This window comes from Microcaecilia unicolor, chromosome 3 (genome assembly GCF_901765095.1).
Source record: "Microcaecilia unicolor chromosome 3, aMicUni1.1, whole genome shotgun sequence".
Classification (NCBI taxonomy): Eukaryota; Metazoa; Chordata; class Amphibia; order Gymnophiona; family Siphonopidae; genus Microcaecilia; species Microcaecilia unicolor.
Genome location: NC_044033.1, coordinates 282153777 through 282169607, shown reverse-complemented (window position 1 = coordinate 282169607; position 15831 = coordinate 282153777). Strand labels below are relative to the sequence as shown.

The window sequence follows — 15831 nt, the reverse complement described above, 5'->3', positions numbered from 1 at the left end:
CACACTCTAGGCCAGGTGTGGGAAGAGGGGGAATATCTGTCATTCACAATTCTGCAAGACGAGTACGGATTGGCTCCCCAGTATGAATTTCACTGTCAGCAACTCCGAGACTATCTTCATAGGAGGGCCTTGGGAGAATTACAATTGATAGAATCTAGTCTAGAATGAGCAATGAAAGGTGATGGTGACAGGGGATGTCTATTACGATTGTATAAGGCTCTACTTTTTCTAGACAGCCCTGCACTATGTTCCCATAAGTGGGAAACCGTGTTGGCATCCAGCTATGAACATAGCCAATGGGAGAAATGTTTTAAGAATATTTTTAAAGTCTCTATTTCAGCTAGTCTGATTGAAAATGGGTATAAAATATTTTATCAGTGGTACTATACACCCCAACGCTTATTGCGAATGGACATGGATCAGGTCAGTGCTGGCGGAATTTTGGAAACATGGGTGAAATGATCCATATTTGGTGGACCTGTCCCATGGCTCACCAGTTCTGGACAGCTATTCTAAAGCTGGTACAGATAATATTGCAAATGCATTATCCTCATAAACTTCAAGCCATGGGGAATCAAGAAAGAATCTCAAGTTTTGCCACCAATCCCTTTGTTGCCAGCAAATTAGCAATTGCATCAGTGTGGAAACAGCCAGAGATACCAACACACTCTAGAGTCCTTCATCAGTTGGATTACATATGTAAAATGGCCAAGCTAACTGCAGTGCACAGTGGTCACTTATTGAAATTCCACAAAGTCTGGGATATATATGTGGCATGGAGAAATACTTCGCTAACTGGATTAATCTAAGGATATTGTTGTATTGTGCAGGATCCTTACCTGTCTGATAGATGGGTTTCTATTCCTTCCTTAGTGAGATAATCGTTAGGGAAGGGTTGGAGGGAGAAAAACAAAAATGTTTTCCTTGGTATTATGAATAGGTTGTTATCTGATGTAATTTTCATCATTTCTGTTTGCATTGCGTATTTTCTTAATGCAAAAAAAAATTGTATCACCAAATGGAAAATTGCTAATTCAAAATACTTAAGAATAGTCTGCGATTATTTTAAGCAAGAAAAAAGATTTACTAACCACTTTATTAATCTGGATGCTAAGAGAAAGTTTTCTAATTCCACTCCTAGTATTCTTTGAACTCAGTCAAATTTTAAATCAATCTTAACAGTAGGATTATTTTTCAAAAAAGCCAGTGGACCAGTACAAAGGAACGTAGTTTTCTCTTTAATTTAAATGAATGTACCCAGTTATCAACTGACGATAAATGGTGTAACAAGTTGGATTCATGACTCATTACCTGGGGTAAAAGGTATTAACACTGTGATATCTGTGTATATACAGTGCACGCCATTTAAGTGCACGTCGGATAAGCGCATGCTCTGTTTAACTGCATGCTGTACTTCGATCCCGTTTTTGGCGCCATCAATTTCTATGGGGACAAACTTCAGTTTAGCGCACCACTGATAAGTGCAAGATTTGCTTATATGCATGGTTTAAGACCGCTCCTCTGCAGGGAAGACTCCGCATAAGCGCACACATGGAATATGGAAGCCGATTGGCACGTGACAACCAACAAGATTTCAAATTTACCGCCCCTTTAACTGCCACAGGCAGAATAAGTGAAAGAATGTTGTTAGAGTGCACACTGGGGTCGTCGTCGCGCAACTGTAAGACTTTAACACTGGCTGAACGAATAGAAGTTCTTAAAAAATTAGAAAACAAACAAAGTCAAGCATCTACTGCTAAAGAATATGGTGTCAATCCCAGTCAAACTTCATGTATCTTGAATCAGAAAGACCAGCTTCTGGAAGACTGGCAAAATAATACAAATCCACACTGGAAATGAAAATGTGCAGAAAAAGCTGAGGAGGTAGAAGATGCTCTTCTTCGGTGGCTTTCTCAAGTCAGGAGCAGTTTCCTGTCAGTGGTCCACTGCTTATGGAGAAAGCTAATCAGCTAGCTGAAAGTCTTGGACTAACTGAATTCAAAGCCACTGTTGGATGGTTGGAAGGATGGAAGGAAGGAGAGGAACATAAAATTCAAGAAACAGCATGGTGAAAAACAAGACGCTGATGACTTTGGTGCTGAAAATTGGGTTGTTTCAGTTCTTCCTACCATCTTGAACAAGTTTGCACCTCGTGACATTTTCAATGCTGACGAAAACGGTCTCTGTTGGCGAGCGATTCCTGATGGAACACTTGCATTCAAACAAGCCGAAACTACAGGAAGTAAAACGTCGAAGAACTGACGGATGATCCTCCTTTGTTGCAATATGGATGGGAGTGAGAAGTTGGAACCCTTCGTCATTGGAAAGAGCCAACAGCCCCGTTGCTTCAAGAATGTTAAGTGACTTCCTGTGTCATACGAGGCTAACGCAAATTCATGGATGACTAGGGAAATTTGGAAGCAGTGGCTAAAGAAGTTAGACACTAGAATGCAGGCACAAAAGCGTCAGATTTTGTTGCCTTGTGATAATTGTGCTGCACACAGTGATGATGTCAGGCTGTCTAACGTCAAGGTGGTGGTCTTGCCACCAAACACTACCTCTCTGATCCAACCTATGGATCAGGGCATAGTAGCCAATTTCAAACAACATTATCAGGCTCTTGTGCTATGTCGTCTGATGAGCATTATGGATGACCAGACTGGCAAGGATAAACGTGCTGTTGAACTGGCTCGTAATCTATCACTATTGGATTCCCTACATATGCATATCAATAGAAATCAAACAAAATAAAACATGGAAAAGAAAATAAGATGATACCTTTTTTATTGGACATAACTTAATACATTTCTTGATTAGCTTTCGAAGGTTGCCCTTCTTCGTCAGATCGGAAATAAGCAAATGTGCTAGCTGACAGTGTATATAAGTGAAAACATTCAAGCATTACTATGACAGTCTGACAGGGTGGGAGGATGGGGGTGGGTAGGAGGTATGCATGGGGACATCGAAGCATATCATTGATATTCTAACAGGATAGGTGTGGATAGGTGAGGGGAGGGTGATCAACAGAGAAATACAGCTTTATGGTTTATAATGGGCTGTATAATAAAGCTGAACTGGCAGACAATCCCTTCAGAGAAGTGACCACCTGAAGAAGCGACTGACCTAGTGGCCATCCACTCGCCGGGACCGCAAAGACCACAGGCTTGGATCGGGTCGAGTCGCACGGGGCGCAGGAGAGCCAGGAGTGGAAAACGGCGCCTTAGCGGCCCCGAAGCAGAGACAGGCAGCTGCACCTCTTCCAAAGGGGACCGCACAAGAACCGAGCGCCCAGACTTCCCCCCACTCGCCGATCTCCCCAGGCACAACAAGAACCGCTTAAACCTCCCATGCCCCCCAATTAGCGCAACGCAAGACGTCTGCAATCTCCTCACCAAGTCGTGAGAACAGCAAAAACTGAGGAACTAGATCCAACGTTATCGTTTGTGCGGCGGACCACGTGGGGTATTTCCCTATGTATCTCACACATCCCAAACCACTCTAACTGGACCGGAACGGACCAGAGCAACATCGGAGCCTCACCGGACCCGATTGATGAACTACAGAACAACACCGGCCCGATAAACCCCAAAACGAGTGAGTGTCCTGAATCGAACCGTGAAGGCCCGCCTACCTTGTAGCCACGACCTGTCCCCGACTGGACTGGGGCTCAACTGTGCCCAGAAGAGCCGAAGACAACTGACCCACCAACCGGAGGCATCGCGGAGACGCACCCATAGCCAGGACAGGGCTAGACTCGACTGGCTACGGATCGGAGGCCACGGAACAAGGACAACACAACCGTAATGAATAAACAAAATAACTGCTGCTTTGCTTAACTGCATGCACTGCTTTAAGCTGATCTAAATGTCCATACTCTGCCATACTCTGCTTTGCTTCGCTTTTGCTTTGCTTGCTTTAAATAGAAAGTTAAATGCATGCACCGCTTTAACTTGGATCTAAAAGTGCATGCTCTGCTTTATTTACTGCTTTAAACAGAGGCAACTGAGTCCTGTACCAAAAATAGCACCATTCCTTGTACTGCCTTAATACAGATGCCTTCAAATAGCTTAAACATTATATACTGAAGGCAAATGATTAGTCCAGCCAAAATAATACTATTCTGTGTAAAAATTTATATGCAATTGCCTTGCCATGCCTTAAAAGGGTAAGAGAATAGCTTTGTCCTAGCATTGCTACCAGCTTAAATTAAATGTACTTATTTAGCTTGCTCTGATCCCCAGACAAATGAGCCACCTTGTACAACAAGAGAATTAGAATTAGATCAATAGGAAACACCTATCACTATGTACCTACTGTAAACACAGGCTTGCCTTGCTCTGATTACAAACTAGCACTATCAGTAGGAACCGTTGCCAAGTTTAAATGCAAATGTAGGCTGGCCTGCTGTGAACTGTTGCCAAGCGTTGAATTGCTGCTAAGCATAAATGCAACTGTAAATACAGGCTCGCCTTGCTCTGATTACAAACTAGCACCACCAGTAGGAACTGCTGCCAAGCTTAAATGCAAATGTAGGCTAGCCTTGCTTTGAATTGTTGCCAAGCTTAAATGCAAATGTAGGCTAGCCTTGCTTTGAATTGTTGCCAAGCTCTGAAGTGTTGCAAAGCTTAAATGCATATGTAAGCTTTACCTCGATCGGAATTGTAGCCAAGCTCAAATGCATATGCAGATTTTGGACTACCAAGCTTCAATACAAATGTAAACTTTAATTTGCTTGAATGCAAACCAGCTGAATGTTTACCACAGCGCCTTAGACACAGATATGAATACCAGTACAACACTCCTAATCATCCATTGTCTCTCCCTACTCTTATACGCAAACACAACCTACAATCCAGATAACATCAATCCCATTACTCACAAATCACACAGCACTCACATACACACAATGCCTACCATAAAGAACATCCATAACAACTCACCCACAACACAACAATCCTATGCACAACCAACCAACAAAGACTACCTAAACCAAAGACACAATAACCAACCAAAAGGAATAATCTCCGAATATGAATACCGCTGACAAAAAGAAAACATCAACAACAACAAACTCAACCATCGAAGAAACAGACAACTAATAAAAATAAACACATCAAACCCCCCCCCCCCCCCCCCACGGAACCATACCACTCAATCCAACTAGGATACATCAATGCAAGATCAGCAGTAAGCAACGCAGTAGACATACTAGACTGGATTACCACAGACAACTTAGACCTTCTATTTATCACAGAAACCTGGTTCCATAGCCCCACAGACCCCGCCATCTTAGAAACATGCCCACCAGAATACAAAATCACCCACTGGACAAGAAATGGAATAAAAAGAGGAGGCGGAATAGCTATTATTTACAAACCCAAATTCACCATCACAATCACAACCTCACCACAACTTCAAATTGCATCGACAAGAATTAATCATCCAAACCTAATAGGACACCTTAACACAATCCTATTCTACAGGCCACCAGGAAAATGGCAAGACTCCCAAGCAGAACTTATGGATTTCATCTCGAACTCCTGCGTATCTGCCTCAAACATCCTTATACTAGGAGACATCAACCTACACCTAGAAGATGACACCTCACCAAGCACACGAGAATGCAAAGAATTCCTAAAACTCTGGGATCTGCAAGTACCCAACACGCAACCAACACACGAAAAAGGACACACACTAGATATCATAACAAACAAATTCGAACCGGACTCAACCATCATACTCACTGACACAAGATGAACACCCACACTATGGTCAGACCACCATAAAGCAAACGTCTCTCTCTGCTGGCGAAAAACACTCATAAACACAATCAATAAACAGAAATGAACAACATACACAGCGAGAGGAAAAATAGACCCCACAATATTCTGGCAACAGATCTACCTGAACGAATGGTCAACAAACGCTGACACCATCCAATTCCTCCAAGAATGGGACGATCTATGTACAACAACATTAGACAAAATCGCCCCAATACAAACCAGAACATCTCACAGGAAAAAAGCAAATCCATGGTTCACCGAAGAGCTGAAAAAACTTAAAACACAAGGCAGGAAATTAGAACGAGAATGGAACAAAAAGAAAGACGAACAGACACTAAACGCCTGGAAATCACTTCGGAGAAAATACAAATACACCATAAAACAGACCAAAAGACTACACTACAAAACAATAATAGGACCTAACTACAAAGACACACATAAACTCTTCAACCTTGTGAACAAACTGTTAGACACCACACCAGTCACAAACAACGGCAAAGATCTACCAAATGTTGACAACCTTGCGAAATACTTCAAGGAGAAAATTATACAACTACGACTCAAAATACCCGCTAGCTCTATTGAGTACACCACACTCTTAGAATGTCTAGATCCAGAAGAAGGAATACACCCAGCAGACAGAACCTGGACCGAATTCGAAATACTATCAGAAGACCTTATCTCTGAAACTCTCAAAAGATATGCCAAATCCCACTGCAAACTAGACAAATGCCCAAACAACCTCATGAAATCTGCTCCTCAACAATTCAAAATAGACCTAACGAACCATGTAAACTTCATGCTACAAAACAGACTTTTCCCAAAAGAAAAAGGAAAAATCTTACTCATCCCAATACCTAAAGATACAAAGAAAAACACGAATGAATTAACCAATTACAGGCCAGTAGCATCCATACCACTAATAACCAAAATAACCGAAGGAATGGTAACTAAACAACTCACTATCTATCTAAACAAACACTCAATATTGCATGATGCCCAATCAGGATTCCGGTCGAATCATAGCACAGAAACAGTATTAGTCACCCTTATGACTAAATTTAAACAAATAATTGCGACTGGCAACAATATACTCCTCCTACAATTTGACATGTCAAGTGCCTTCGATATGGTAGACCACGGAATCCTATTACACATACTTGAATACTTCGGCATTGGAGGAAATGTCCTAAATTGGTTCAAGGGGTTCCTAACCCAACGTTCGTATCAAGTCACATCAAATTCGACCACATCTAAGGCATGGACACCTGAATGTGGAGTACCACAAGGATCACCTCTTTCACCAACCATTTTCAACCTAATGATGATCCCTCTGGCAAAACTATCAAACCATAACCTCAACCCTTATATATATGCTGATGACGTGACAATATACATCCCTTTCAAACAAGACATTAACGAAATCTTCAACGAAATCAATAAAAGCCTACACATCATGAACACATGGGCAGATGCATTCCGTCTGAAATTAAATGCTGAAAAAACTCAATGCCTGATACTCACCTCCCAATACAACACAAAGGAATTCACCGCTATAAACACACCAAACCTAAACCTTCCAATCTCAGAAACGCTCAAAATCCTTGGAGTCACTATCGACCGCCACCTAACACTCGAAACGCACGCAAACACAACTAAAAAGATGTTTTACTGCATGTGGAAATTGAAAAGGATAAGACCATTCTTCCCAAGATCCGTCTTTCGCAGCCTAGTGCAATCCCTCGTACTCAGCCACCTGGACTACTGCAACTCACTATACTCAGGTTGCAAAGAGCATACACTGAGGAAACTTCAAACAGCCCAAAATACGGCAGCCAGACTCATCTTTGGAAAGCCAAAATATGAAAGTGCAAAACCATTACGAGAGAAACTGCACTGGCTTCCACTCAAGGAACGCGTCACTTTTAAAGTATGCACATTAGTTCACAAAATCATCCACGGCGAAGCCCCAGCCTACATGTCTGAGCTTATAGACTTACCACCCAGAAACGCCAAAAGATCATCCCGAACCTTCCTCAACCTCCACTTCCCCAATTGCAAGGGCTTGAAATACAAGACACTACACGCGTCAACCTTTTCTCACATGAGCACGCAGTTTTGGAATACACTGCCGCGCAATTTAAGAACAATCCACGAGCAAGCTTCCCTCCGCAGATCACTGAAGACCCATCTTTTTGAAAAAATGTACGGAAAGAGCCCAAACACAAAATAAAATCCACACTTACTGTTTAGTAATGCACTACAAATCCACTACTGAACTCTCATCCCCCGTAATCCACTTCTGAACTCTCATCCCCCGTAATCCCACATCACTCCTACCTTTACTCATAGAAATATGTATACTATATGTCTTTATGCCTTAATATTGCCCTTCAAGCTCCCATTGTCTCCTTCCAATGTTCAATGTTTGTGTTCCATTGTTGCACTCGTTAACGTCACTTCGATTGTCTCGCATAATTCTGCACAATGTAATCCATAACCAATCTGTAAAATTGTACTTACATCATTCATTTCTTATTGTAAGCCACACTGAACCCGCAAAAAGGGAAAAATGTGGGATACAAATGCAATAAATAAATAGTTCCGATCTGACGAAGAAGGGCAACCTTCGAAAGCTAATCAAGAAATGTATTATGTCCAATAAAAAAGGTATCATCTTATTTTCTTTTCCATGTTTTATTTTGTTTGATTTCTATTGATAACCTTGAGAGTGGACTAACATGGCTACCACACTCCCCTACATATGCAGAAAGAAGCCTGGAATCATGTTACACAGGCAACCATTGTGAACTGCTACAAGCGGGCAAGCTTTGTAAGGGATATGGAGAGGGACGAAACAGATGCAGCTGTTGCAAACGTGTCAGATGAACAGGCTATTGACATCCCTGCCGGTGTTACTGAAGAGTTTCATCACTATGTAGCTGTTGATTACGATCTACAAACAGCTGACAACAGCAGATATGCACCTACACGCAGGCAACAGCTGATGATGAAACAGATGATGAAATGAGCAGCGAGGCACATACTTACGAAATTCAACAACCTCCTGTCACTTTTGTAAGAGCGCTGGAGAGTTTCAACACCGTGCGGGCCTATCTGGAGGCCACTGGATGTCAGTGCTATGACAGTTTTTACAGTCTGGCAGACGTAGTCTATGGAACTCAGACACAAGAATGTATAGAGGACTATGACTGATTACTTCAAGTAAGCCTAATGTCAGTTAACGGAGACTGTATAACGTCAGTTAACGGAGACTGTATACTGTACATATGTTTGTCAGATGTCAAGCTTCTTTGGTTCACAACGGTTAAGTGTACGCTCCGGTTAACTGCATGTATTTCTTTGGTCCCAGACCCTTGCACTTAAGCGGATTGCACTGTATATAAAACTGCAACTGAAGTGAACCCAAATAATTTGCCAAAGGTTGTATCAAAACATTTAATAATGAGGGCAAAAGGGGGGACCCCAAGGCACTCCACAAACAGTCCCACGAGTCAGAAAGATCACCTTGTATTGCCACCTTATATGATCTTGTCAAGATTCCCTGAAACCAGGATCAAACTGAATTGTGAATCGCTCCCTATTGAGTCAAGGAGAGAGAGCAAAATATCATGGTTCACTAGATCAAAAGCACAGGACAGGTCAAATTGAACTATGATCGAACTCTGACTTTGACTCGGTAGCTTTTGACCAGAAGTAGTCAAAGAGTAGACCAGAGTGTCTTGTGCTAAAACTCTAATGAAATCCTGATTGGAACACATGTAATCATTGAAAACTATCCACAAAGAGATCATTTTTTCAGTTACCCATTCCTCCATCACCTTGATGAACAATAGAATAAATGCCACCGGTCTGTAATTTCTTAGATTGTGGACACTTTCTTTTGAATTATTTAATATTAGGGTTAACTTTGTAAGTCTATGTGCTTTGAAAATGAGCCTCCACATGTTTTAGCAGGTCATTTGCAGTGAAAGTAGCAGACTAGTTTTTGGGCAAGTTATACCAGATTTTTCTTGGTCTTGCCTTGACTTCATCAGTTCCACGTAGTGTCCGTTTCTTACATTTTTGATAATTGATCTTTCTAGCCAAAAGCGTTCAGAGACTTAAGTCTTTCCCTTCTTTATAAGGGAAGGGGGATGGTTTTATAATTAGTTTTCACTTGTAGCTCAAGGCAAGTTACTTTAAGATACTGTAGGTATTGTCCTCTCTCCAGGAGGGCTTGCAGTCAAAGTTTGTGTCTGAGGCAATGGACAGTTAAGTGATTTGTCCAAGATCACAAGTTACTGGTGGGATTTGAACTTCCCTTCCCTGGTTCTCAGCTTGCTGCTGTAGCCATTAAGTAACTCCTCCATTCTTCATTTTCAAGTACTCAGATAACTTTTTAGAGAAACTCATGGTTGTTGAAGGAGAACAATCACAAGGGCCAGAGTGCTTGTTCTAATGTGGAATTGTCTTCATGAGACTAATTGAAGACCAATCAGTCAGTCAGCCTTTTGGGTCTTATTAACCCATTTAATTTAAAAGCAGTAATGGAAAAAGTGGGTGGATGTTCAGTTTTGCGCATACAATTTTCACTATTTTTATGAATCTGTAAACACCTGCAAATATGCATTATTTGCAGAAATATATTGAGTTAAACTGATTCTACCTCCACATGATAAAATTAATTTTCACTTAGGGATTAAGTGAAGCATACAACTTGACCTAAACTTTTGAACACAACTGAATTTTATGAATGGAGCTACTGCTTTTCCTTTTTTTTCCTTTTGTATCGGCTAAACAGATTATATCTTTTTAGAGTAAATGACGAATGTACCATGATAAATGTGAGACTGTTCAGACAAGATTATTGTTTCTCAGAAAGAAATAGATATTTACAGAAGTGACTGCATATGTAGTAATTCTATCCACAATAAACTGTACTCTTATTTCAGAGTCCGACCCCTCTCAGATGGGAACAATCCTTGGTCTACAGTTTCAATGAGAAGTCAGAAGACTGTTCCTTTAGCAGCTTTGTTTGATCAACAGAGTACGTATATTTGGATAACTGACTTGTCTAAAAATTAGAATTTGCGAATAGCTGGTGCTGAGTTTTATATTTCTCACTGAGATGTTCGATTCTGAATAACAAATTTCATGCTGGCATCCTTGATTTAAAAAAAAGATTATAGTTTATAGCTATATGAGTGAATATGTATAGCTACAAATTATCACTTGCAAAAGATATAAGCTCACTATAACCGCCTGTGACTAAGAATTCCAGCATGAAACTATACCCCATTTCAAAATCAGACACATTTAGATAATGCGGAATTTCTCCAAATATAGTTCTTTCTCTAGATAAAAGTAGATTTAAAATAGAGTAAAAGAAGAGTAGTAAAGAGGGGACTAGACAGCTGTTGAACAAAATGGCCATGTAAGTAACGAGTCCCTTCAACTTGTGAGTAAATCTTTAATTAACGTGAACTTAGAGAGTAATTTTCAAAAACCATATAGCTTGGTACATTGAGTGTCTAAAATTGCTCATCCTTTCCCTAGATAAAAGTTAAGGTGGCAGCAATAACGCTTAGCTTTGCATTTTCAAAACTAGGCCTGTTTAGAATGGGGGGAAAAAAAACAACCCACAGGAAATAACTGGATATATTTCACTATGAAGTTTTCATACGTTTACCTTTGCAACAGCATGGGTGATTTGGAAAAATGCCCCCAAAATGAACTAAATCCTGCTTTAACCTAGACTAAAGGTGGACTCTGAAAGCTCACAAAGAAATATATATTTTTTAAATTTTAAATAATGCTGCCCACCCCCACCTCCCCGGACAATTTTTCTAGCTATTGGCCTTGTTTACTAAGCAGCTCTAAGGGCATGTTATCGTTTCTAGCACACGCTAAACACTAAGTCGCCCATAGGAACATATGGGTGACTGTAGTGTTTAGCATGCACTAAAAAACGCTAGCACGACTTACTAAATGGGGCCTTAAATTTGTTGAACATGGTATCCATAGGTGACATTCAGTCAGGATGGTATAAATTTAGATACACAGGAAACAAAATTGATTCTATGGTTAACCTTTTATGAGAATATTTAGAGGCCTGAGAAAATTGAAGAAACTGAAGCATTAAGACTAGGCAACAAAATATAATTCAGAGAAATCAAGAAAGAATGAATGTGTTGGGGTTTAAAAAATAATAATATTATAAATAAAAACATAAAGGTGTGGGGGGGGGGGGGGGGGGTTGTACTAACAATATATTTTTTAACTAGATTTCAGAGGCCAAAACCACCACCTTCAGTTTGACAGTATAATCAAAGGGCAAAAATATCCGAATATATAAGTGAATCATAAAAATGTTCTGGTGGTGGTCTTATGAGGAAAGGTGGGGGGAGAACAGGAAGAGATGGGTAATCATTAGATGACAAAGCAGTATAACTTTATGGTATTATAATGCAATAAGAGGGTTCCTTTCTTGTTTCTTTCAAAGTCTGTTATTTTAACTTCAGAAGTGTTAGTGATGTGTGAGTTTTTTCCTCCCTTCTGAATTCCTCTATTATTGCATATATGTTGCACTGAATGGATTCTGATCTTTAAACAGAATCTAATATTATAGGGAACCTGAGTAAACAGTTTTTAAATTGTCCTTTATTTAAGGAACAGAATGATCCAACACCCATAGCACTCATGTGAAAAAGTAACTGTCCCCAGTCAACCAGTTGACCAAATTTGATGATGATAATAGAATTCAGCTACAGCCAGGCTTCATTTTCAGCCAACCCTGTTGAATCTAAACTTACCATGAGTTTGAAGTAGTTGCCAAAAAGTTTCTGCAAGAACGCCTTTTCATCGTCAAAGGAAATTCCAGAACAGATTAGAAAAAAGGTTGTTGAAATATATCAGTCTGGAAAGGATTACAAAGCCTTTTCTAAAGTACTGGGATCCTACTGAACCACAACAAGAGCCATTACCTCCAAATGGAGAAGACTTGGAACAGCGGTGACTGTTTCCAGGACTGTTTCCAGGACTGGTCTGCCTGCCAAAATTGCTCCAAGGGTGCAGTAACAACTCATAAAACTTCTTAGAAGAACATCCAAAGAACTGAAGAGGACTTCTATAGCCTCAGCTAAGGTCAGTAGTATTCATGACTCCATAATTAGAAAGTGATTGGACAAAAATGGAATTCATGGGAGAGTTAGCAAGGCAGATAACTTTATTACTTAAAGAAGTGACATAATTTAAAAACTGTGTTATTGTTTACTCAGGTTCCCTTTGTCTAAAACATTTTGTTTACAGATCAGAATCCATTCAGTGCAACATATATGCAGTAATTTATTTATTTATTTGTAGCATGTGTATCCCACATTTTCCCACCTATTTGCAGGCTCAATGTGGCTTACATTATGCCTTGATGGCGATCGCCATTTCCGGGTATAGAATTTCAAATGGTAATACATTTAGTTGTATACATAACATGGTAAAGAGGAATACATTGTGGTATTGCATACAAATGATTTTGCATCAAGGTGAATGCATACATGGTACAGAGGAATGCATTATGGCATTGCATAGAGTTTCTAAGTGATAAAATGAGTTGTAGCATAAGTTAGGTTGTCGACTATAGAAATGTCATCTTCAATTTAGGAAATAGATTGGTAGTGCGTATTGTGTAGCTTTCATTAATAGCAGTGAGGTTAAACGGTCAAGTGACAAGAATTCGGTTTTGTCTAGTTCGTGTAAAGTCTATTTATTTTGTTTATAAGATGGGACATTATGGTAAACCTTCTTGAACAGGTTCATTTTCAGTAGTCTATGGAAGATTGTTAGATCATGTATTGATTTTATGGTCTTCGGTAATGCGTTCCATAGTTGCGTGCATACGTAGGAGAAGCTGGATGCGTTTGTGGATTTATATTTCAGTCCTTTGCAACTGGGGTAGTGGAGATTGAGGAATGTTCGAGATGATCTTTTTGCATTCCTAGTAGGCAAGTCTATGAGGTCTGACATATAGGTTGGAGCTTCCCCGTGAACGATTTTGTGGACCAGGGTGCAAACTTTGAGCGCAATTCGTTCTTTTAAAGGGAGCCAGTGTAGCTTTTCTCTTAGGGCTTTGGCGCTTTCGTATTTCGCTTTCCCAAATATACATAGTAGATGACGGCAGAAAAAGACCTGCATGGTCCATCCAGTCTGCCCAACAAGATAAATTCATATGTGTATACCTTACCTTGATTTGTACCTGTCTTTTTCAGGACACAGACCGTATAAGTCTGCCCAGCAGGATTCCCCGCCTCCCAACCACCAATCCCGCCTCCCAACCACCAGTCCCGCCTCCCATCCCGGCTCTGGCACAAACTGTATAAGTCTGTCCTCCACTATCCTCGCCTCCCAACCACCAACCCCTCCTCCCCCCACCTGCTCTGCCACCCAATTTCAGCTAAGCTTCTGAGGATCCATTCCTTTTGCACAGGATTCCTTTATGTATATCCCACGCATGTTTGAATTCTGTTACCGTTTTCATCTCCACCACCTCCCGCGGGAGGGCATTCCAAGTCAGTGTGTAGCTAGACACTGAAGGAGAAGGACATACTACAGGAGGCTCTGTGGTTGGAGGAAGGGAGGGGAGCAAGGCCTAGCTCCCTTCCCAGCCATGAGGCAGGGCTCTGGGGAGCACTCCTCAGGGCAGGGCCCGGCTCGGGAGACGGCCGGGCCCAGCTACCAGGAGAGACGGAGAAGCAGCTCTCAGCCGAGCCTGGCCCCTGGGAGAAGAGAGCGGAGTCCCCTGGACCGTGGAGCGTCGAGGTCCAGCGGGGACAGTAGACCCAGCACCCCTCCCATGACCCAGCGGTTACCGGGTAAGGAGCACGAAGAGCATGGGAGGGGGAGGCAGAGGGTGAGGGTCCCGCAGGCCCAGAAAGTGGCAGAACAGAGGATGGAAGAGGGTCAGGAGCTTCAGCCAGTGCTGGACCCGTTGTACAGTGAGGATGAGTGGTCTGAGGAGGAGGAGGGGGTAGGGCAGCTGGGAAGCAGCAGCCCAGATTCTTCAGCCAGAGGTATCGTGGACAGGGTGAGGAGGATTGAGGCCCTGGGGAAGGAGGTGGAAGTGCTGGGGAAAAAACTAAACAGGGCTAGAACCCTGCAGAAGTTGGCCCCAGCAGCACAGAAGAGTCTGTATGGAAAGGAAGAAGCTCGTTTGAGAAAGCAGCTTTGCCTGAAAAGAAAGGTGTTGGACTCCCTGAAGAAGGGCTCTGATAACCCTTTAAGGGAACTCTATATTACCAGGGAAAGATTTCAACCCAGGACAGTGCCAAACCAGAATCAGCCAGAGGAAACAGGAGAGTTGGTATCTGAGGATTGTTTTACAAAACACCAGGTTGCAGTAGATAATGTGGTGGGGACAAGCAGTCAAGACACTTTACAATTTATGAAGAATCTAGCAACTCAGAACCCTGCAAACCTTACCTTAGAGGCAGCTGCCAGGGAAGAGAGGGAAGGAGTTGAAGAGACCTCAGTTGGTGCTGCAGAGACTATGGCTGAAAACACAATGGAGTTGGAACTCAGTCAGCCTACACATTCTGCTGTCTTTGAAACTGAGGACGGTGACTTGGGGTTTTGTGTTATTTCACAAAAAGTGCCTGCACTACCCAACACTGATGCAGGCAACAGTTTGACAGGGAAGGTGAACACTGGAAAGCAAGCTGGAAAGCATACTGACATTGGGAGTGTGGAGACTAATGAACAGCAGGTCTTAGGGCTGCAGACACAGGTGAGCTTAGTTAGCTCCCTGATTGAGGCACCAGGTTTTCAGCCACAAGTGGTGGATTCAGCAGCACAGCCAGGCTCAGGGAATCCCCGGCACAGAAGGGAAGATGAGATAAACTCTGGCTCTGTAAAAACTGTAAGCAGCCTCACGCGGGACCTGCTGGTGCAGGGAGAACAGAACTCTCCTCAGAGTGTATCAGCAGTCTCTCTGACAGAAGATATTGCTGGGGGATCGGCAGCCCAGGCAGAGGGAGCTCACTCCCAGGGAAGCATT

General features: G+C 41.9%; 1 protein-coding gene across 1 annotated transcript in view; it reads left to right on the top strand.

Annotated features, from left to right (window-relative positions):
* Positions 1-15831, top strand: part of MAP3K21 (mitogen-activated protein kinase kinase kinase 21) — a 451782-nt gene that overhangs the window by 386178 nt on the left and 49773 nt on the right. The window contains exon 8 of the mRNA XM_030198129.1: positions 10739-10833. Within this exon, the coding sequence (XP_030053989.1) occupies positions 10739-10833 (95 nt within the window). The remainder of the gene's footprint in view (positions 1-10738; positions 10834-15831) is intronic.